Source organism: Tenrec ecaudatus, chromosome 13 (assembly GCF_050624435.1).
Source record: "Tenrec ecaudatus isolate mTenEca1 chromosome 13, mTenEca1.hap1, whole genome shotgun sequence".
Lineage (NCBI taxonomy): Eukaryota > Metazoa > Chordata > Mammalia > Afrosoricida > Tenrecidae > Tenrec > Tenrec ecaudatus.
Window position 1 is genome coordinate 49,044,441 of NC_134542.1, and position 24,571 is coordinate 49,069,011.

At 38.5% G+C, this 24,571-nt stretch overlaps 1 protein-coding gene across 1 annotated transcript in view; it reads right to left on the reverse strand.

Moving 5' to 3' along the window:
• Positions 1 to 24,571, reverse strand: part of PMS1 (PMS1 homolog 1, mismatch repair system component) — a 96,379-nt gene that overhangs the window by 42,771 nt on the left and 29,037 nt on the right. The window contains exon 6 of the mRNA XM_075529204.1: positions 9,673 to 9,836. Coding sequence (XP_075385319.1) covers positions 9,673 to 9,836 — 164 coding nt within the window. The remainder of the gene's footprint in view (positions 1 to 9,672; positions 9,837 to 24,571) is intronic.

Below are 24,571 nucleotides of genomic sequence, written 5' to 3' on the forward strand. Positions count from 1 at the left end.
ATTCTGGTAATCCCATTTGACATGTGCAGAAGGAGGTGTGAAGACCATAGGATGCATGATCATGTTTAGAGGGCAGAGACACCTATTGGTCTTACTTTCTGTCTACATCAGTTTCCTTCCCTCACAGGGATTTTTTTTTTCCTTGACCCTCAGAGATTCTGCTGTGCCTCTCCTGTCTCCTTAGCTGAGAACTTCACACAGAATTGGGTTCTAATTGTGCACACAGTGCAAATTTATTCCTATGTGGGTTTAGGTCTCAGTTAAATCAAAGAATATCAGTAAGCTTCTCTTAAGATTTAGTGAGAACTGATAAAATGTTTACCTTTTGGGGATGGGATAAGATCATCTCCATACACTGACATATCAGAGTATCAGCTCTTTAAGAGCCAGATCAAACCACAGCCACAATAAAGTGCTCCCGGACTGTTCTCTCATTGCTATAAAATTGATTTGGACTCATACTGACCTGAGGTACACTTTTCCTCCTCTCAATTTCCATAGCATGTATCTATTATTATTCACTTGAAAAGTTTTCATATTCTTTTAGTCTATTTAAGTGTTCATAGGTTTACATTTATCTCCTCACTTACGCTGTACGCTCTCTGTCAGACTGCAGGTCATCATATAACCTTCCATAGCACTTTCTCAACACTATTATAAAGCCACAGGAAAGGAGAATGAATGTTGCATTAGAAATTAAGACATTTAAACTTCCTCCTCTACTATATGCATCATTCAGAATATTGAGCAAGCTAATCAAACTTTTTTGGGGGTGTAGGGTACATAAAGATAAAATGGGAAGGGCCATGAGAAATAGTCTTTGCTAAAGACAGTGCACTCTAAATGATTATCAGTGGTCTGTCTCAGATGTAAAGTCCCAGCAACTGTACTTCCTATTAGTTTATGATTTTTGGATGGTCACCTCAGCAAAACTCCCAACAGAAATGTAAAATTCCAATTTCATAAAAAAGAAATGGAGGTGTTCAAAAAAAATTATAGGATAAATTTTCATTGGCTTAAAGTAAAAATGTGATTTTGTGCAGGATTAACTGATGGATAATTTTTCCCAGAAGAGAAATCTATTATGTTGGGAGCAGACAAGCACATTAAAGGAGAAAATCATTTAAGATGTAGTTCATTATCTATAATTATGAGGTTATATCTAAATTGGTTGAAACAAAATATATTAAATCAAGGGCTTTTAGAGCCTATGTCTTTGCCAAGCTCTCAATCCTCCATTCATGAAACATCTTTATGAGTCCCCAGATTAGTTCTACTGAAAACATATCTGTGACTTACCTGCCAACAAAGGAGATGGACTGAAATAATGTGTGTATGAGTCGACTCACAAACTTTTACTTCGTAAAAATCTAAGCTCTTAAAAAATGGGTCCCCCACCAAAGAAGTCATTGTACAAATATAATGTAAAGGGATAATTTGAGAGAGTCCTGAGTGCCTAAATTTGTACTTAAGGTTTTTTTAAAATTCGATTTTAGGATCACCTACTTTTTTAACCTAATTCACACAATGGACCATGTACGTAGTGACTGAGTATTAAAGGGAATGTAGATAAGACCTCCATCCCATAAGAGAGTGTAGAGTAAGGGAGACAGAATACAAATAACTGACAACCAAGCAAAAAATTACAAAATCAGTAGAAATTCCTATGTGAACAGTTGAGGAGTAACTAAATCTTGCTGGGGAATACAGGAAGCCTTCTGAGACATCTCTAATAGCTTGGTTCAGCATCACAATGAGCGCCAAGGTGCACTAGAAGCTGATCTTTACATTTCTTTCTGTTCTCTGGTAAGAAGTAAAGAAACTGGTTTAAAATTTTAGTTACCTTTAATTTACAACCCTGTTGTTGCTAGGTGCATCTACGACAGAGTAGAACTGCCCCAAGAGTTTCCTTGGCTGTAATCTTAATAAGAGCAGATTGCTAAGTACTTTGGCCCACAGAGCTGTGCTAGGTTTGGAACTGCAGACCATCCGATTAGCAGCCCAGTACTTAGCCATTGTACCAAGACTCCTTCAATTCACATGTAACAACAGAAAAAAAATCAGTCACAGATTAACCTTGAAATTTATGACTAACATGAAATTAATTTTTGTCGATTAAAAGGAACAAAAGCAAAAAAACCCCAAAAAACAAAAGACCAATCTTTCAAGGTTCACTCTAGAACAATTTCTTCATAAGGAGAGGACTCTTGGTCCAGTCCTGACTGGAACTGCTCTTGTATTACGCTGCCTCTGCAAGCCTGCCTGTGGCTGGGACTGAAGAGAAAGAAGGAGGCCCTTTAACACGATTCAATAATGGGGGAAACACTTTTTCCTTCATTTCCCCACAGTACAGCTAAAACATGTGGGTCCATTAAAATATATATGAATGAAGGCTGAGGTGACAAGAAGAATAAAATAAAGAATATTATGAACATAGATCCTATTGCTTATAAGTCATCATTATATCTTTTCTATTTATAACAAATATAGTCCCTTCTTTCTCATTCTTGGTACTCTACCCATATCTTGAAGTACCACTCAAACGAGTATGTCTTGAGATCCAGAAAACCAGGAGGGAGCAGAGCCCACACACTCACAGTCAAATCTCCATGACCAGCCTTCGGAATAACTGAAATTAGAAATACTCAACTTAAAAGCTGTATTCATTTTCCAGACCTCAAAAAGAATGTAATGAACTTACTAAGGCTAACTGCTCGTGTGTTATGGAGGAGGGAAGAGCGAAGTTGTTAGGGAAGTCGTTCCTTAAATCACTTCTCTTTCTTTTGTGATTGTTAAGAACATCTTATAGCACTGACATCCAATTCAGCTTTTGTAATATCAAAATAAAATTCAATTCAAAATATTTTTAAATAAAGATATTCACAAAATTCAAAAATAATACAGTATAGAAATATCCTCTATTTCAAATCACACATTTATCATTATATCTTGAACCAATTATCTATAACATTATTCATTGAAATAGTACAACTACTAAATTGGTTTCAGATACATTATTTAGTAAAACTTCTAATTCTGGGAAAAAAGTATTTAATAGAATGAAATTATATACAGCAGGGACTTACAGAGAGAGGTTCTGTTAATACAACTAAATTTGAAAACTGTAATAATCATCTAGAGCATGGCTCTAGCATTCTCCAAATAAGAGCTACTTTGAATAAACTCACTGAATCCACTAGTAAATTATTTCCCTTTGGCTGTCTAATTATTAAATATGCTTTCAAGGAACATGGTGATGAAAGAAGAAAAATACCTCTTTCTAACATAACCATACTGGCAAGAACATCAACATTATCAGTATTCAAAGAATGTCTTGGCAGGTTAAACCTTCATAAAAAGAAGGAACACTATCTAATCCATGTTGTCAAAATAGCAATAGTACTTCTCATATTATGTGCAATATGAATGTTTTAGTGCTGAAATTTTTTTCCAAAGAAAATACACAAGCAAGTATTGGTGTCCTGTTTAAATTTTAAGGAAAAACAAAAAAATTCTTGAGCAAAGCACATAAAGAATTATGACTGCAAGTATGTTGCAAAGAAAAAGTTTAACAGCAGAGTAAGACCCAATGTTCAAAGGGATTTAAGATAGCATGTCAATTGTAGTTGGGAGGTGCACCTATATATCTGAACCAATCCTGAGGTACAACTGTACTATCAAGAAATGTAAAAATGGCATAATCATCTATACTGAAAGAAAAATGCTTGAAGCTTTCCTAAAAACCTGTTCTAAATCATTTCATGATATATATAATAACTCTTTAAGACATTTAATAATCTTAATTACTTTCATGGCAATAACACTCTCAGTATATTTTTCAGGGTGTGAACTGTACCTGAAATTCCAGAAGGCCATGGAATGATTTGAATTTGCTCAATATAAGTTCTAATAGGATATCCTCCAAAAATAATAAAATGCTGGATATTATAAAATATGGCTTTCCATTTTTAAAAGGAAAGGCCCAGATTGATGATCTTCTATTGTTTGGGAAACTGATATAAACTTATAAAATGCTTAGACAATATATATTTAACTTCATATGAATATACTATAACTCATTATTTTATCAAATATATTACATATAGGCAATAATTTTTCTATATTTTCTCTTACATTAAAATTTTCCCTTTAGTTATACTCTTTCATGATTAAAGGATTCCTATTATTCATATTTCTCTTTTCTTCTGTTTTTCCCTACCTGATTATTATGTTTCTCTTGTCCTTGGACCTTTGTCACCTTGAGGACATTTAATTTTTAATTACTAAATGTTTTTCAGATCAAGTGGTGATTGATAGTAGCAGAGTGAGCATCCATACATCAACATCCTGAGGAATCATACTATAGTAGAAGACATGGAAAGGAGCTCAAGATATTATCTGGGTGAGCCCAATGCCAACAGAAACAGGTGATTGACTATTCTTTTCTTTTGTTAAGATGACCAGAGATTTTTAAAAAACATTTCATTAGGGACTCATACAACTCTTATCACAATCCATACATAGATCAATTGTATAAAGCACATCTGTACATTCTTTGCCCTCATCATTTTCAAACCATTTGCTCTCCACTTAAGCCCACATCAAGTCCTCTTTTTCCCCCCTCCCTCCCCGCTCCCCGCTGACCAGAGATTTTTAGGATGAATATTTCACCATTGCTTGATGTAATAAGTAAGCTTCTTGATAACGCATAAAGACATGGGGAAGAAAAAAAAACAAGACTGAAAGAACCACAATCTCGGGCCTCTGTTCATGCCCTCCCCCAGTGCAAGAACACTTCATTCTAACAAACTGGCATTCTGTGATGCTCACCATCCCGGCATAATCGCTGAAGACAAGAAAACAGATGGTGCCCGACTATCAAAAGATATAGTGTCTGGGGTCTTAAAGGTTAAACAAGCGGCCATCTAGCAGAGAAGCAATAAACACACATGGAAGAAGCACATCAGCCTGTGTGATCATGAGGTGTCGATGGGATTGGGTAACAGGCTTCAAAAGACCCAAAACACACAAAAAACCATATTGGTGAGAACAAGGGGGGGTCGGAGCAGAGACCAAAAACCCATCTGTAGAAAATGGCACATCCCCTCACAGAAGGGTCACAAGGAGGGGAATGAGTCATCCAGGGCACAGTAAAACATCGATGAAACACACCTCCGGTTTCTCTAGGCTTCCTCACCCCCACTATCATGACCCTAGTACTGCCTTTCACTTCAGGCTAGACCAGAGCATGTGCACAGGTACAGATAAGAGATAAGAGCTCACGACACACAGAACCCAGGAAGAGTAATGGGAGTAGTGATACCAAAGGGAAAGTGGGGGGAGGAGGAGAGGAAGGAGGCACCGATCTCCATGAAAGACACATAACCATACCCACCCCCTCCCCACAGGAGATAAACAGAAACCACAGGGAGACAGAGGTCGGTGTAAGATATGAAAATACTAATTTCTAATTTATCAATGGGTCATGAGGGGGAGGAATAGGAAGTGATACAGAGGGCTCAATAGAAAAATGTCTATAAATATATGCACACAAATCTATTTCTCCATCATCACATAAAAATATATTTACATATATGCATGCCTGTATTTAGACCTCTACAAATGCCTTTTGCCTCCTAGTCCTTTCCTCTATTTCCTTTTATTTTCCTCTTATCCCACTATCATGTTCATCCTTCATTTGGGTTTTCAGTAATTCCTCTGGGTTACATATATTTATAGGTTTAGTACTAAGGTGGCAGAGGGACATTGGGCCTCTACTCAAGTACTCCCTCAATGCATGAACACTTTTTTCTATTAAACTGGCATTCCATGATGTTCACCTTCTGGACATGATTGCGGAAGATAAAGCGGGTACGTAAGCAAATATGGTGAAGAAAGCTGATGGTGCCCGGCTACCAAAAGATATAGCGCCTGGGGTCTTAAAAGCTTGAAGATAACCAAGCGGCCATCTAGCTAAGAAGCAACAAAGCCCACATGAAAGAAGCACACCAGTCTGTGATCAAGAGGTGTCGATAGGATCAGGTATTGGGCATCAAAGAACAAAAATCATATCATTGTAAATGAGGGGGAGTATGGAGACCCAAAGCTCATCTGTAGGCAACTGGACATCCCCTTATAGAAGGGTTGCGGGGAGGAAATGAGCCAGTCAGGGTGCAGTATAGCATCTACGAGAGTACAACTTTCTTCTAGTTCTTTAATACCTCCTACCCCCCACTATCAAGATCCCAATTCTACCTTACAAATCTGGCTAAACCAGAAGATATACACTGATACAGATAAGAGCTGGAAACACAGAGAATCCAGGACAGATAAACCCCTCAGGACCAATAATGAGAGTAGTGATACCAGGAGGGTAAGGGAAAGGTAGGGACAGGAAGTGGGAAGCCATCACAATAATCTACATATAACCCACAATAATCTACATATAACTCCCTCTGGGGGACGGACAACAGAAAAGTGGGTGAAGGGAGACATCAGTCAGTTTAAGACATGAAAAAATAATATTAATTTTAAAATTATTAAGGATTAATCAGGAAGGGAGAGGATGGAGGAAGGGGGGTTAAAATAAGGAGCTGATACCAAGGGCTCATGGAAAGCAAATGTTTTGAGAATGATGATGGCAACATATGTACAAATGTGCTTGACACAATGGATGGATATATGGATTGTGATAAGAATTGTATGAGCACCCAATAAAATGACTTAAAAAACGTAAATGTCTAGAAAATAATGATGGCAACATTTGTACAAATATGCTTGATTCAATTGATATATGGATTGTTATAAGAGCTGTAAGACCTCCAATAAAATGATCTTTTAGGAAGGGGGGGTGTTTTAATTTTTTTAAAAAGCCACATTCTGGTTCTGGCTTTAGCACTATTACCTTATTGTCTAATATAAAACAATTCCTCGGAGTTTCAAGTTCCCCATACAAATAGAAATAATGCTATCTCACAAAGTTATGAAGGTATCGTGAAAACCAAAGAAAATTATGAAAATGTTCTGAAACCTGGAAAACTATATAAATGAAAATGAGAGAAGACAACATGCTAAGTTTCAAATCTCATTTTAATAATTGACTAGCTGCGTAATACTAACCAAAGTAGTAAACCTCAATGAGTTCAATGAGGACAAAACATATAAAATGTGTATTTCATTTGGCTTGTTTTCAGAATCGCGGTTATTGTTAGTTTCTATTGAGTTGGTTCCAACTCACAGTGACCATATGGAGAACAAAACACAACTGTGGTGGAGTAAAATTTCTGAGTATGGCTTTTCTGCCAATGTTTCTGAGACTCCCACCAAATGATTGGGTAGGATTATGCAAGTAGGACGTGTGTAACAACTGATAGTGGACATTGGTGACTTTTCATTACTGCCCACTCCCCTGACTATAAGAATGCAGGGTAGAATTTGGATCATAATAAGGGGGGTGGGGGGGGAGGAAGCATTTAGGAATTAGAGGAAAGTTGTATTTTTCATTGTTGCTACATTGCACCTTGACTGGGTTGTCTCCTCCCCGAGACCCCTCTGCAAGGGGATCTCCAGTGATCGACAAATGGGCTTTGGGTCTCCACTCTGCACTCCCCCCCCCCCATTCAACATGGTAAGATTTTTTTGTTCTGATGATGCCTTATACCTGATCCCTTCGACACCTCGTGATTGCACAGGCTGCTGTGCTTCTTCCATGTGGGCTTTGTTGCTTCTAAGCTAGATGGCTGCTTGTTCACCTTCAAGCCTTGAAGACCCCAGACACTATCTCTTTTGATAGCCGGGCACCATCAGCTTTCTTCGTCACATTTGTTTATGCACCCATTTGTCTTCAGCAATCGTTATCATGGAGGTATGCACCCAATGATATGATTTTTTGTTCTTTGATGCCTGATAACTGATCCCTTCAGCTCCTCGTGATCACACAGGCTGGTGTGTTCTTCCATGTGGGCTTTGTTGTTTCTGAGCTAGATGGTTGTTTACTCTCAAGCTTTTAAATGCTTCCTCCTCCCTGCCCCCACTATCATGATGTGAATTCTACCTTACAAATCTGGCTAGACCAGAGGATGTACACTGGTACAGATAGGAACTGGAAACACAGGGAATTCAGGGCAGATGATCCCTTCAGGACCAGTGGTGTGAGTGGCGATACTGGGAGGGTAGAGGGAGAGGGGGTTGGAAAGAGGAAACCGATTACAAGGATCTACATGGGACCTACTCCCTGGGGGACAGACAACAAAAAGGTGGTTGAAGGGAGATGTCGGACAGTGCAAGATATGACAAAATAATAATTTATAAATTATCAAGAGCTCATGAGGAAGTGGGGAGCAGGGAGGGAGGGGGAAAATGAGGAGCTGATGCCTAGAGCTTAAGTGGAAAACACATGTTTTGAGAATGATGAGGGTAATGAATGTACAGATGTACTTCCCACAATTGATGTATGGATGGATTATGATGAGTTGTATGAGCCCCTAATAAAGCAATTAAAAAAAGTGCAGGAAGAAAGAAAGTCAAAGGCCATTGGAAAAGCACATTCCAGACCTCTGTCTGACATGGCAGGGGCCAAATCAGAGGTACCAGAGACTATAGAACAGAGCAAAAGCACCACGATGATGGGTTTATAAGGGAAAGTTCAAGGGACCATATGGCTATGAGGCTGAAGACCAGAGAGAGAGACTTGATTCCTAACTGGAGAGATGTTGTTGTGGACCAATAACTATATTCTTACTGGCTACTGATTGTGACTTATGGTAACCTATTAACTTCCTTAATAAAACTCTCATAATTATATTACCTGTGAGTTTTACAGCCATTGCAATAAATTATAGAACCCCATAGAAGTACAGTGCTATGGGAGGAATTGTTGGTGTCAGAGTAAGTAAAAAAGGATAGAGTAGAGACATGTCTGACTCCTACCTCATGGCAATAAAGAAGACAGAGGTCAGACATAGCCCCCTATGCTTTTTATTGCAAAAACACTGCTCAGACTTCTGCCATCCTCAAAAATGTTGTTTGAACCCGTTATTGCAGCCACTGTGCCAATCCATCTCATCTAGGTCTTCTTCTTTTTCACTGACCCTTCTACTTGACCAAGCATGTCCTTTCCAGGGACTGGTCTCCTATCCAAAATATGTAAGATAAAGTCTCGCCATCCTCCCTTCGAAATCCCAGTCTGGTTGTATTTGCTCTAAGACATATTTGTTCGTCATTTTGGTAGTCCCTGCTACTTTCAATATTAAACAACTTAATTCACATGCAACAATTCTTCATCGTCTTCTTTATTTGTTGTCCAACAATGACAAACATATGAAGTGATTAAAAATACCATGGCTTGGGTCAACTGTACCTTAGTCCTTACTCTTCAACACCTTAAAGAGATCTTGTGCAGCAGATTTGTTCAATGCAATGCATGGTTTGATTTCTTGACTAGTGCTTCCATGAGCATTGATTGAGGAGCCAAGTAAAATCAAGTATTTTAACAACTTCGATCTTTTTTCTATTTATCATATTGTCAATTGGCTTAGTTGAGAGGATTACAGGAGGTTAATGTGAATGTGACATTTCTTAAGATTCTTTTTATTTATAACTTATTTAGATAAAATACAATCTCATATAAGAAAAAGAGGTAAAATAAACTTATAAAAGTACAGCAACACTTACCTTATTATGTATAAAAATAATCCTTAAGTCAGGTTTAAGAATACCATAGCTTATGAGAATATCATGGACTTTTTTAATTTCATCTTTACATTTTTTAGCAGTTGAGTAAAATTGCTTTCTTACAGGTAGATTCTTAAACAATTTTAATGCCGTTACCGTTGTACCTGTTGGCAGATAATAGCAAAACAAGTTAGATTTAAAAGAACTACATAGATCTTCGAATCTATGTCTTTTGGCCTTCGATCACTGAAGGCCATCTTCTCCAATTCTGGAAATTCAATCTGTTGTCATCAAGTCAATTCTGACTCATAGGAACCTTTTAGGACAGAGTGTAACTGCTCTGTAGGGTTTCCCAGGCTGTAATCTTTAAGGCAGGGATCCTCAAACTTTTTAAACAGGGGACCAGTTCACTATCCCTCAGACCTGTTGGAGGACCGGACTATAGCTTAAAAAAAAAAAAAACTATGAACAAATTCCTATCCACACTGCACATATCTTATTTTGAAGTAAAAACCAAATGGGGAAAAACACCTGGTGGGCCAGGCGGTAGTTTAAGGACCCCTGCTTTAAAAATCACTGAGCATTCAGTTGTCAGCTGACTGATTAAGCAGTGAGTCCCTGGGCTCCTTGGCAGTTCACTTTATAAGTCATTCTGACCCTCCACTAGAAAGTTCTCTTTATAACAAGACTGACCTGCTAAGTATGATCTCTTCTATGTGATTTAAACACAACCGATCTTATTTCTACAAAATCTCTAAACTAAACTTATTGCCATTGAGTCGATTCCAACTCCTAGTGACCCAAAAGACAAGAGTAGAAATGCTCCTTTGAATTTGAAGCTGAAAATCTTTATGGAAGCAGAAAGCCTCATCTTTCACCACCAGCGCTTCTGGTGAGTTTGAACTGCTGGCCATGTAGTTGCAGCCCAATATGTAACCCACTACACCACCAGGGTACCTACCATAACCTTAATTTCTAGCACTGTACAAAAATTCAGCCTATTAGAACACAAGTATCTTAAGAAATCTATTGCATTAAAACCACCAAGGGATGTTTATTTTTTCACTTTCAGTACAATCAATAAAGCATACAAGGCTACAGAGAACATATATGATGACTTCCAATTATTCTACTAAGAATCTATATATGAAAGAATATCTAATAACCTGGTTTAATTTACCTTAGCTCCTGAATGACAATAAATATTTTAAAAAGTTATCCTGTCAAATGTTTTGTTTTGTTTTTTAATTTGTGGACTAATTTAACTGAAAAGTTGAATAAGGGGCATAAAAACTGTGCGTTTACTGCCAGGTTAATAAGCAGTGTTTAGGGGGAGAAGAGAATGCAAATGAAATTAGAATTGGATATTCATGGTTATACATGAAGAGCTTGAAAAATTCATGGAAAAATTCCATTATCTTTTAATTCTTTTATCCATGAACATTTTAAAAGCCCCGGTCATTCTCCAGGTGAATATGTTTTTACACATTAGGGCTTTTAAAAAATAACCGGTCACTAATTAATCCCAGTCTTATTGAATAAATCTTCCCATGAGATTGTTATAAACACACAACTAGAGTTTAGAGGCACTGTACTCTGTAGTCATGAGATCAGTTTAGAAAAGAGGCCCTTAGTCTTGGACTTGTTGACATTTTTACCAGGTAATTCTTGGGTGTGGGGAGCTGTCCGTGCGTTCCAGTATGCTAAGCAGCATCTCTGACCTCTATCCCTTAGATGTCAATGGCACCCTTCCCAGTTCTGACAGTGAAAAATGTCTCCACAAGTGAGCAATGTCCCTCTAGGAAGCAAAATCTTCCCTAATTGAAAACCACCGAGAAAGTGAAGGAAAAATGGCAAGAATTGAAGCAGCTCTGGTGACGCTGTCAGGTAGGTGCTGGTCAAGTTAAAACATACTAGCGGCTCTCTGGTTTCTGCTCCAGTAAAGATACACAACCTTGGAAACCTTTTACAGTGTTCCTGTGAGGCGGAATCAACTCAATGGCAGGAGAACCAAACTAAACATCAGAGGGATCAACACAGTAAGCATATATATACCGTGTTTCAGGTAATTTTAATTTTGCTTATATTTATGAGCTGGGTTGTTATGTCAACATATTTTTCATTGTATATCTCACTGAATCAGTAAAAAGGAAGCATGTCATTTTCTGTCCTACTCTTTTAACAAAGGGCAGTCATACAAAGAGATGGCAATCATGAGGGAGATACAAGATTTAGTAATCCTAAGAAAATCAGGAGTTCCAGAAGACAGCATGGTTTAATGGAAATCATAATTCTAGGGACAAGGAAAATATTCCACAAACTGAAAAATATGTTCTTTTTTTAAACATTTTATTGGGGACTCATACAACTCTTATCACAATCCATACAGACATCAATTGTATAAAGCACATCTGTACATTCTTTGCCCTCAGAAGATTAAGTACTTAACAAGTAATGACTAGTATCAGATTTCTCATCTACAAGACTAGAAAACAGAATAAAATGTATAAACTATTAAAGAAAAGGGGTGTGAGTTAAAAAATTTATGCCCAGCTAAGAAAACATTTTTGGATGCACAAGGATTTAGAAGCATATCACCTACATATGACAAGAATAATGGAGGTGAGTGCCAACTAAATGACAATTGCATCAGAATAGAGATTTTGGATGTTCAAAGAATCTTAAAAGTGAAATATAAACAGATTATGGTAATGTCACTGGGGTTTGCAATATAACTGTTAGGGAAGAATTCTTGAAAAGAAATATAAGCAGGAGAAAGTCTAATAGCATGGAACTCAATATTTTAAACTATTATTAGTAACACTGATTAACTGGAAGAAGGGGGTTGGATAATGATGAAGACTTGCATAACCTGGCCCCTAGTTATTCCTCTTCGACAACTGATTTTTCTTCTGTTCCTCCAACCAGTCAGACTTATTTTTACCACTAGGCCTTTGCACATTATTTGGTCTACCCAGAAATCTCTTCCCCTGACACTTTCACATGGCTAGCACCTGTATCAATCCTCAGTTCTCAGACCTCTTTAAGGACTCCATCCCTGAATGCCCTATCAAGAGTTGCTTTTCCCATTCATATTGTTATTGCTAGCTGACATTGAGTTGACTTTGCAAACAATGAGATTGTGGTGACACTGGGTTTTCGGATTTTTCAAAAGCAGATCACCAGGTCTTTTGTCCTAGTCTGTCTTAGTTGAGGTTGAGGTGGGGGATAGAGGGGGTGGGAGGGAACCAAGTCAATGCTGACTCACAGAGAACCCCTGTGGGTTTCCTAGACTGTAACTGTTTATAGGAATAAAAACCCGAGTCTTTGTCCTGCAGAACTACTGATGGTTTCCAACTACTGGCCAAGGAAAGAGCCAATGAACCTATTCAGCCTCACAACACGCAGGCCTCCAAAGATAAACAGGGAGTGTGGCTGCAAGCCAGGTGCGCTGGCTGGGAATGAAACCTAAGCCATCCACATGAAAATTTTGCCACTGAATCACCATTGCCCCATTTGTCACACATAAATGCATGTTTTATTTCCTCTTATAATTTATCAATATTTGAAATTATTTTAAAACTTTGTATCTCCATCTCCTGATGGAATGCAAGAAGCATGAAAACATATTATCACACATGCCACTATCTTCCTAGCACCCCAAACAACTGGTATTCTGTAGATACTTAATAATAAAGCAAATGAATGATTGGAAGAAAGGAAAAAGAAAAGTGAACTTATAATAATAAACTTTGTATTTGTTTGGATTGGTTCCTTAGTTATAACTGACATATATTTGTAATTTTGAGAGATAACCTAATAAAAGAAAATAAATAAAACAAGATTATGTTGCAAGATCTTTATGCAAAGTGTAAAATGAAAGGCTTATTTCCATTTTGCTGTCAATTGATGTTTGAAAAATTACGTTGGTAGAAGTCTCTGATCTCTAACTTCAGGAAGGAGAAAAGAGAAAATCAAGATAAAAGTCCAAGACTGATTCTTAACATGTCTCTCTTTTCTCCACCAATTCTGACACCATCTGTCTCCTCCCACAGCACTCTTTACATCTCTCCTTGGTTGGATAATTCATTACAATGGCCACAAAGAGCTCAGAGAATACTAGTGATGTGGTTCATTAGGAAAGTAACAGGTTTTAATTCAGGATTAGAAAAGACTCAGATAAAGTTCATTGGTCAGGACAACCTCTTCTGGGTCATGTCTGCAGACAGCGCTTTCACAGGTCCTCAGCTTTCTTGGATCGGCCTGGCCTTTGCCCACCAATAAGTGCCCAGACCCACCCAATTGACAGCAAGGTTCCCTGCCAAAAGGTGCCTGATTTTCTTGCTCCATGAATTGCCAAGCCCAGCTTCACCATGCACCCAGAAGCACTCCATTCTTCCAGCAAGTCTGTCTGGGGTCCCTAGAATGGAGTCCCCAAGTCGAAAAGATAAGCTCTGTTCCCATCGCTTCTGCTTGGTAGCAGCCAAGTCCCTTCTGCTTTGGAATTGGCTTCCTTTTAAGTGCAGTAAGGTGGCAAAACTAAACAATCCCCTCATTAAGCACCAGCCTGACAGCACTGGCCAGAGTGGGGCGAGCAGCCCCCACTCCCAGCAGCCATATAGGAACTACAGCTTTGGGCCCTATCCTTGGGATTCAAGCTAACACTTTGCTTATGCTATGAAGGTGACCCAGGTCTGCAGGTTCTTCCAGCAAGGTTTCTGCTTCTACGGGGATCAGTGCTGATATCAGACCCCCCCAGCAACGCCCCCCCACCCTCTGGGCTGGAACCACTACAGCTCAGAGCCACAGCTGGCCCTGCTGGAGCCCCACCTGGGGCTGGCCTGCAGGTGTTCTGAGCCCATCTACCTGCCCTCCATGGCTGTGGGCTGGAACTTGGCCGGGTCCTGGAGGGGCACCGAGCCTAACCTGGACTCTCCAACCACCAAGGTGGAGGAAGTTGGCGGCAGTTCCTGGAAATCCCTGCTTCCTTCATCTGTCGTCAGCAATTACAACTACTCTCAGGCGGCTCTGTCCCAGTCAAACCTTGCCAGGGAGATCGCCCTGCTTCAGAGACTGAACTTTGAGGAAGAAGAGGAAGAGGAGGAGGAGGAGAATGACAGTTGGAACGTGGTAGTGTGTAGCATATGCACAGAAAAGGTCCTGCCCCCAGTGCTGCATCTACTCCAGCTACATCATCTCCAACAAAATCTGGGTCAGCAAGGGCCCCAAGAAGGTGCAGCTCATTCAGAACTTCAAGGATTGGACAAGCTACATTCGATGCCGGTTCTTCTGGAGGGGGTAGGCTACTGCCCCTTCAAGTCTGACTGCATCTACCAGCACCAGCCCCCTTAAAGGAGGCCTCGATTTCTGGTCCTACCTGGCCCGAGAGTGTATAGCTGCCCTCTGGAAGTGAGGTGCTGAGTCTAGCCGTGTGTCTAGGGCACCCTGTGCTGGAGAACAATGTGGTCTTCACAGACTGGCCCTGCCCATGGCCTCTGGGGCCTCCCCGCCACCCCCCTTCCTCCCCCTGAAGCTCCCCCTGGATGCCAGCAGTTTTGACCACGGCCTCCTAGAACCAGGATCAACTTGCTGGGATGAGGGGCAGAGTGTGCTTGGTGCTTGGGTCTTTCCCTGGGTGGTCTTGGTGTGGCAGTGGGGGTATGTGTGTGGGTGAGGATGGGGGTGCAACAGTGACGAGACCAGGAAACTTGGGAGCGTTCCCCAGAGGATGGAGGATGGAGGGAGTGTTCCGTTCCTCTCTCTTTCTGGTTTTTAACTTTGGTTCTTTGTAGGATTCTAAAAGGAAACTAATAAAATACAAGTAAGCCATTAAAAAAAAACCTACATGGATAGTCGTACCCACACGAGGGTGTCATGCACATTATTAGTATTGTTAGAAAGCTATCCATCTACTCAGTGAACTCTGAGTACCTTATAGGCCCAACCAGACACTGAAACTTGCTATGGAACCCAGAGCAATGAAAGTGAATAGGGGAAATGATGAAAGAAAAGAGTTGAACAGAAATTTTCAAAGGGAAGAAATGATTAAGGAAAAGAGTTGAAAAGAAAATTTTAAAGAGTGGCTTGAAAAGACGGGAGTATTATAATGGGTTAGAAAACCAAAAAGGAAGCACACACTAAGTATTTCTCAAGCTGAAAGAATGAAAAAAAATTCAAGCCTTAAGTTGAGACATTGAAAGCTTCTATGGGTAGTAGGTTGAAAAAATGCCAAAAGTATCAAAAATAGATGGAAAGGAAACAGTGACTGTGCAAAAATAATCAGTTAACATTCAAACACTTCAAGAGGTAGCATGTGATTAAGACCAATGGTAACGAAGAAAGAAGTCCGCGCTGCAGTGGAAGTATTACTGAAATGCAAGGCTCCAGGAATTAGTGGAATATGAACTGAAAAGCTTCAACATGTTGATCAAGTACTGGAAGTACTCACTCATCTATGCCAAGAAATTTGGAAGAGAGCTACCTGGCCAAGTGACCAGAAAAATCCATTACCTGTGCTCAATCAAAAGAAGACCCAACAGAATGTGTGTGCCAATTATTGGACAATATCATTAATATCATACGCAAGTAAAACCTTGCAGAACTTAACTGAAAAGAGTTACAGCAGTGCATTGACAGGAGCTGCCAGAAATTCAATCAAATGCAGAAGAGTGTTTGGCACTAAGGAAGACGTGTACTTGTGTTTTGACTATGCAAAGACAAACGACTGTGTAAATCGTAACATACTAGTGGTAACATTGCAAAGAATGAAATTCTGAAATAATTAATTGTGCTCATACAGAAGCTGAACAAATCAAGAGGCAATAGTTTGAGCAGAAGGCAGAGATACTTAGTGAAATAAGGGACAGTGTGCACCAGGGTGGCATGCTTTCACCATACTTAATATGGATGCTATTCAAACAGTATACAAAGAAGGTCATTGCATCAGAAGTGGAGAAAGGCTCAATAACAACCTGTAATATGTAAATGATAAATCCTTGCTTGTTGAAAACAAGTCCTATAGGACTTAAGATGGTGGCCTTTAGTGTAGATTACCAGTCAAGAAATCCAACAAGTGGACAAGGAATATGGGAGGCTAGAGAGGAATTAATGCATTTGATTTATGGTGTTGACTAAGAATATTTGAAAGTACCATGGACTATCATAAGACACAATACGTCTTGAAAGAAGCAGTTTCAGGTTACTCTATAGAAGTGAGGATGGTGAGATTTCATTTCATATACTTCATACATACTATCAAGAGGAACCAGTCACCGGAAAAAACATCATGCATGGTAAAGTGGATGGTCAATAAATAAGAGGAAAACCCTCAACAAGATGGATTTCATAATGGCTGCAACAATGGGCTCAACCATGACAATTGTGAAGATAGCACAGGGCCAGGCAGTGCTTCCTTCTGTTATATGTATGGTCACTATGAACTGTAACCAATTTGATGGCAGCCACTAACCACAACATCCGTGCTTTCTAAAAATAGCTTTATTGGCATACACTTCACATATCACGTAACTTGTTCAATCAAGATATTACCTTTTAACCCAACTACATCTGCCAGAATTAACTTTACAAAGCTCCCTGTCTAACAGCAAGGCTATGCATATTCCTGGACTCTGTTCAGAGGGGATTAATGAAAGTCACATTCAAACCAACACAGAAATAGAGGAGGAATAGAGACCAATAAAACCACACACACATACATACAGTAGGGGAAGGGGAAGAAACCAATCACAAGCATAGGAAAATAACAGCAACATCCAGATTTTTTGTGGAAGCAATGAGAATTAAGTAATTCACTACACTGTAATGTTTTTCGGCTTCTTTTCTCTAGGGCAGGTCCTATGTCAGAATATTTAGATTCTAGCAATTTGTGTGCTATGTGCCCTCTTCTGTGTTCATGTAGGGTATATCCTTGGTTTACATGCACATGTCACTTCTACACGCAAGATTCAAGTTCTTAGTATACCTTGATGCTGTTACTTTTCTGTAAGAGGGAAGTAAAAGGCTACTGCCAAGTTTGGGGACAAAAGTTGACAGAGATCAATGAATATGTACATTCAGCACACAGAGCAAGTATGCCAAGTGCCTCCATTGCTGAAAACAAGACACCCCCCTAAACCAAACCCATTGCCATCTGGTCAATTCCAATTTCCAACACCCCTCTATAGGATTTCCAAGAGTTTTAATCTAACTGCAGAACAGCTGGAAAGAATGACAAAATCTGAACCTGAAACCTGATTAACATACAAAATGAGAATTACAAGAGAATTGTTCCACACACTTTTTGAAGTTTCTCAAATACCTGAACCTAAAACTCTTTTAAGGCTATCTACAAAGGCTTACTGAAAATCACTATGTGGCTGTCCCCAGTCACCTCCCCTCCTTTTTTGGTTAACACTTCTGCCAGGCAGTTTCCAAAGGCAAAAGCTCTAAATTTAATTGATTCTTCCCTGTACTTTTACTCACAATATTGTATGTCATTTAGGACTCTATTTTTTATACCAAAAATTTTTTTCAAATCCCAAGTATCTCAAACCTTAGTTCAAAATAGCATCTGTTATAGGAAGATGTAACTTGTGGAGCTATATGGATCTACCAGTTAATTATGCATACAGCATGAAATTAATCATCTGCCTAAAAGTTTTCAATGGTTCATCATTAATTTCAAGATAAAGTATACACTCCTTAGCAAGACATAAAAAATCCCTGCATAACCTTACATTTGAACTATGATTTTCTAACTTCATCTGTGTTTTCACAACCTCCAAACAAACCCTCTCACTGAACTCTATCTCATTCCTATTCACTTTACTGGCATTTTAGCAATGCTTTCTATTGTTTTAAGTTGTTACTCTAGAGATTATAATTATGAATTATTGAATTATCACTCCTCCTTGATTACCTTAAAGACAATTCTACTCCCCACAGAGCAAAAGCTTACAGTCGTGTAATTCCATTAACTCTCCTATATTTGTGTTATTTTTCAGGTCTTTGAACCTCTTCTTTCCTTCTTAAGTTAGTCACGGCCAAGAAATCTAAGAAAAAAACCTTTAATTTTAAATTTGGGTGAAATGAAACAATGGCTAGATAGGGAAACGTTGTGGACAAAACGCTGCTAGAAAGTTAACGTCTCTATCCTAGAATAAAAAGGCCATACATGTGTTGCATAGCACATTCTTCCACACGTAGAAATCTAAGCAGAATTAGAAATGGTAATGTCCCACTGGAAGAGAGCACCACCGGAGAATGTGTTATCACTCTCCTTAGTCCTGTCAATAATCCCATCTCACGTATCCGACACTGAAAGGGCTCACCTCGATTCTTCTAAGGCTCCATTCCAGAGTTTCTAACTGAAATTTCCCCCCAATTTTTCAAGTTTAGAACCGTTCTGGTTTCACTTCGTCAGCCACAAGTAAACTAATTTGAAGCCCTGCTCTTTGCTGTCATTGTAGATAGGTGCTATTGAGTCGGCTCCTATTCGGTTACCTTTCGTACAACACAGAAGGAAACACTGCTAGGTCCTAAGCCATCCTCAAAATGTAGCGCTTGAGCTTGAATTTTGTCTTTAGTTCTTTCAGCTTGACATGTGCTGACATGCTCTTCCTATTTTGGTTTTCTAATCCCAGACCTTTGCACAGTTCGTTATAATGCTATGTCTTCTTGGGCTGCCTTTGGGAATGTTCTGATCAGTTCTTTTATTGAATCATTTCTTCTATTTGCTTTAGCTACTCTATAGCCAAGAGAAAGTTTCAGTCTCGTTTGACATCCACTTTGATCTTTTTCTTTTTTGTCTTTGTAATGACCTTTATCTTTATTCATGTATGATGTTCTTGGTGTCACCCCATAATCCTCTGGTCTTCATTCAGTAGTGTTCAATGCATCAAATCTATTCTTAACTTCTGTGTATTCCATCTAGCGAGATCCACATGTATAGTTTATATTATTAAAAATATATACTTGCAATGAATTAGTTGTTTGTATTTCAAACTTCTATCATGTGAGCTCCATTTGCATCACTATGACCAAGGCCATTATTTTCCAAGTACAGATCCTTTCTCTGGTTCCAGCTTTTGCATTCCAATTACAAAGTAATTAACTGCATTTTGAGGATATGTTTTATCAATTTCAGCCTGAAGAAGTTGGAAGAATTATTCAGTTTCCTCACTATTGACTTTAGTGGCTGGTGCAAAACTATGAGTAATAGTTGCATTCACTGGTCTTCCTTGCAGGCCAGGATAGAGATTATTCAACTGTAGATGGCACTGTCCTTTAAGAGAGCTCTTGAAATGTTCATTTTGACGATGAATGTGATGCCATTCCTCTTGAATTTATTATTGCCATCATATTATCTAACTCAAAATGGCCTATACCAGTCTGTTTCAGCTCACTAATATCTAGGATATCGATCTTTCTGTATTCCACTTCATTTTTGATAAGTTCCAATTTTCCTAGACTCATACCTTGTACATTATTACATTTTTCAATTATCAGTGGCTGTTTGCAGCTCTTCCTGCTCAGTTCAGTTCCCTCAGCAGCTAAAGGTTCTAAAAGCTCTGCTCCATTGACAACAGCATGATAGGCTCTACTTGAGGCAACTCTCTTCCCTAGTCATTCTATGTGTCAAGAGCTCTGCTCTCATATGTATCAATGTGTACTCCGGTCTAGCTGGATTTGTAAGGTAGAATTGAGTCATGGTAGTAGGGGGGAAGAAACATCCAGGAACTAAAGGAACGTTGGGTGTTTCATTAGTGCTATACTGTACCCTGGTTGAATCATCCCTTCCTTGTAACCCTTCTGCGGAAGGATGTCCAACTGTCTACAGATGGGCTTTGGGTTTCAACTCCAAACCGCCTCTTTCACATCGATATAACTGTTTGTTTTAGATCTTTTGATAACTGACATCTGATCCCATCGACACTCATTAACACACAGGCTGGTGGTGTACTTCTTCCATGTGGATTTTGTTGCTTCCTTGATAAATGGCTGCTTGTTTAACTTCAAGCCTTTAAGACCCCAGACGCTGTATCTTTTGATAGCCAAGCACCATCTGCTTTCTTCACCACATTTTCTGATGCACTCCTTTTGTCTTCAGTGATCATGTCAGGAAGGTGAGTATCAAGGAGGCGGTTATTAGAACAAAGTGTTCCTGTGTTTAGGGAGACCTTGGGTAGAGGTGCAAAATCCATCTGCTATCTTTTTTTTTTTTTAATTTTAACAATTTATTGGGGCTCATACAATTCTTTTCACAGTTCATACATATACATACATCAATTGTATAAAGCACATCTGTACAGTCTTTGCCCTAATCATTTTTTTCTCTTTTCTTCTTTTACATTTTATTAGGAACTCATACAACTCTTACCACAATCCATACATATACATACATCAATTGTATAAAGCACATCCATACATTCCCTGCCCCAATCATTCTCAAGGCATTTGCTCTCCACTTAAGCCCCTTGCATCAGGTCCATCTGCTATCTTAATACTTAACATATGTACATTAGCCTCTATCCCTTTAATTATAAATATATTTACATATAGACATGCCTATTGCTATACCTTTATAAATAGCTTTTGCCTCTTACTTCTTTTATCTTTTTCCATTCACCTTCCTCCTGTCCCACTATCATGCTTACCCTCCGTTCAGCTCTCAGTAATCCCTCTTGGATACATTTCACTTGATCAAATCCCACCAGGCATTACACACCATCCTCACCATCACTTTTAGATCTCTTGTTGTTCCCTTATCCCTGAGTTTGTTGGCTCCCTGCTCCCCCACCCCGGCCCTCCTCTTCCATGTCCCTCTGGGACTGCAAGTACTGTTGTTTCTCCTTGAATTGTTTGCTACTTAGCTCTTTATTTAATTTTAGTTCCCTTCTAGTTTCAAATGCCTTGCAGATACAATCAGGCCTCATCCTCTAGTAGGGCTTTGGGGATCATCAAAGCACTGCAAGATTTTCATATCTTACTTTTTCCCAGCCAAGTTCCAACATTCTTCATTGTTGCTTAAACAGCAGAAGTCTGGATAGGAATTTTTGGCATGTAGGATAGGCTAGTTCTGTGTTTGAGAATTCCATGTTCCAATCTCCCATGTCAGCCCATGCGTCTATAAAACATTCAGTTAGGCTTTTCTAGTGCCATACAAGTTCCCCTGTCTATAACAACCACTTCTCTGGCCACATGTGCTACCAGTCTCCTTTAATGATTTTGGACATGGAAGTAGCCACCATTTCCTTCCCATCTAAAAAGGGCTGTCTCTTTATTGAGCTTACATGAAAAGTTAATTGCCAAATAGCTCTTCAGTAGATTTAAAGGAAAACACTATTTTTTTAATTATAGGAAAATTATAACTACTACAGCGAAAACAGCTCTTGAAATCTACATCCACTGTTTCCTTACTGAAAATTTCCTTACCTACAATCTTCAAAATCTACTACCTTTAAACTAAAGAACAAAAACTCTTTAATCTATTCCTAGGCAGTTGGTAAGATTCACTGTCATTATTTATATACTCACATATAATTGTATTCTCTAATAATTTGTGAGTTCCTGAGGGATACATAAATGCCAGCTACTATAATTATACAAAAGAACAAACAAATCTGTCTTGGAAGAAGTAAAGCCAGAATGCTGTGTCGAGAATTCGCCACATGTACTTTGAACATGTTAGGAGAAACCAGTCCCCATCATGCTTGGTAAAGTAGCAGGGCAGAGAAAGGAGGAAGACCTTCAATAAGATGGATTGACACAGTGGCTGTATCACTGAGCTCAAACATGGGAACAGTTTTGAGGATGGCACAGGACTAGACAGTGTTTTCTGTTGTACACAGAGCTGCCATGAATCAGAACCACCTTGAAGACATGTAACTATAATAGCTATGGGCAGATGAAGGGAGAAATCGAAAAAGCAAAATATAAATGTGTTTAAGAAAAGGTATTTGTTGATTTTTAAATCACATCAAGGATCATACTTGAGGCAGTCCCCAGACTAAGAACAAGTTCTGATCCATCTTAAATTGGAACATAATCTCACAATCAATCAAGTGTTTGTATTGGTATATAATAGGCAGTGTACCCTTCTGCGCACAAATCATCAAATACTTCCAGATAAACAAAAGCATTTAACATGATAATACCGTAATAACAGTGTTTTCATGAGTCACAAAATGGCACTTGCTATTATGAACAATTGTTTATACCACCAATTTTTTATTTAATAGGCTTTATGGGTATAATAATCTTTAGTGATTTCTATGGGTTGTTCCTAGGTTAGACATTTGTAACCTGAAGACTATACCTAAGCTATATTACTAACAATTTAATGCATCAGTAGCTAAAAATATTTTCTCAAGGCAAAAGGATAATTACTAGTCAAGAGTTCTATACTTGAATAAAACATCAAGAGAAATGAGTTTTTTGATAAAAAAAATGCTTATCTGGGGGATGCAGGGGATAACAGCAAGTAATATTGGCCAATATGGAGGAGGCCCCAGGATACTATCATATTTTACAAGAGAACTGCTCAGCTCTCTAACTTTAGCACATTCTATAAACACCAGAATTAAACTGCAGTCTTGTAATATGTTCCCTGTTATATTTTTACATGACCCTATGCTATGCCATTTATAAGACAGCTATTTATATTCCTAATGTAAAGAAGTACGGTTGCTTGAATGTATCAGAAAGTTTTCTTAAACTATTTAATAGACGTTTCACTCTTACATTAAGATGGAAAGATCTTTCAATACATGCACAATCACATAGCAGGGATTTATAAAGAACATGATGCTCTGATTTAATAACGTGGTAGGGAAAGGAAATCCCTTGATCAGAGTACTTTAAATATACTATTTTTGATATCTGAGAAATCCCTCAGGCAAAAGTACAAGGAGGTGTTAAACGTATTTGCCCAGAAGAGTACATCAATTTAGAAAGCTTAGTGCTGATTATCTAGGGTAAAGGGAATATAAGTGATGGTAGCAAAGGAGATGACTAACACAAATAACATAGTCAGAGTTCTTGGTAGTAGACTTTTTAAAACAGATACATTTTAACATTTCTTGTTAGTTTTTAAAATACTAAGAGTAGAAATGAACTAAACATAAGGGTAAGTTAAAATGATAAACTGGTAACAGAAATAATTTTAAAGAGCTAAATTAATCCATATAACAAACACCTACACACAGGAAAAATAGAACTGGAATTTCTAATAAACTATTTTTAACAATTTACAGTATGTTTTTTAAAGAAGTAACAAATTTTCCAGCGCTCAATTGGATTTTGCTGTAAGTTGTCCTACAGTTGGCTCTTTGCAGGTGTCATCCTATGACATGGTATAGAGTAACTGCTAATCAAGGATGTTCACACTGCAGTCAAAATTAACCTACAAGAACCTTAAATGCACAGGTAAAAATTAGGATGGTGGATCTGTAGTTTTATCTTACACAGAAAATATTTAAATGGAAGCTGAATGACAGCTGGTGAAATATGAGTCTGCGATTTAATCACTCAAAAATATCAGCACTAAGGCAATATAAATGTGGAAGGCTTCTGAAAGTGTTTTGGATTTCTATAATATGCCCACATAGAGCAAATTTTCTCAATTGAGAGCTTGGCATTTTGTTGCTTTTCCAGGCAAGTAACTATAGTTGAGAGGAAAAAGTAAGTTATGAAAGGTAATTATGGTTTCATAACAACTGATCTTATAAATACATTGATTCCTAGATAAAAGGAATACACTAAACAAAATAAGGTTCATTTGTTGACTTAAGAAATATTCTTATAAGCCTACCTGATCTCACTTACTAAAGGTACAAGAATGAGGTCAGCAGGAACAGAAAAACCAGCCACTAAAAGGGCAAAGATCAGGATTCCTTATTTC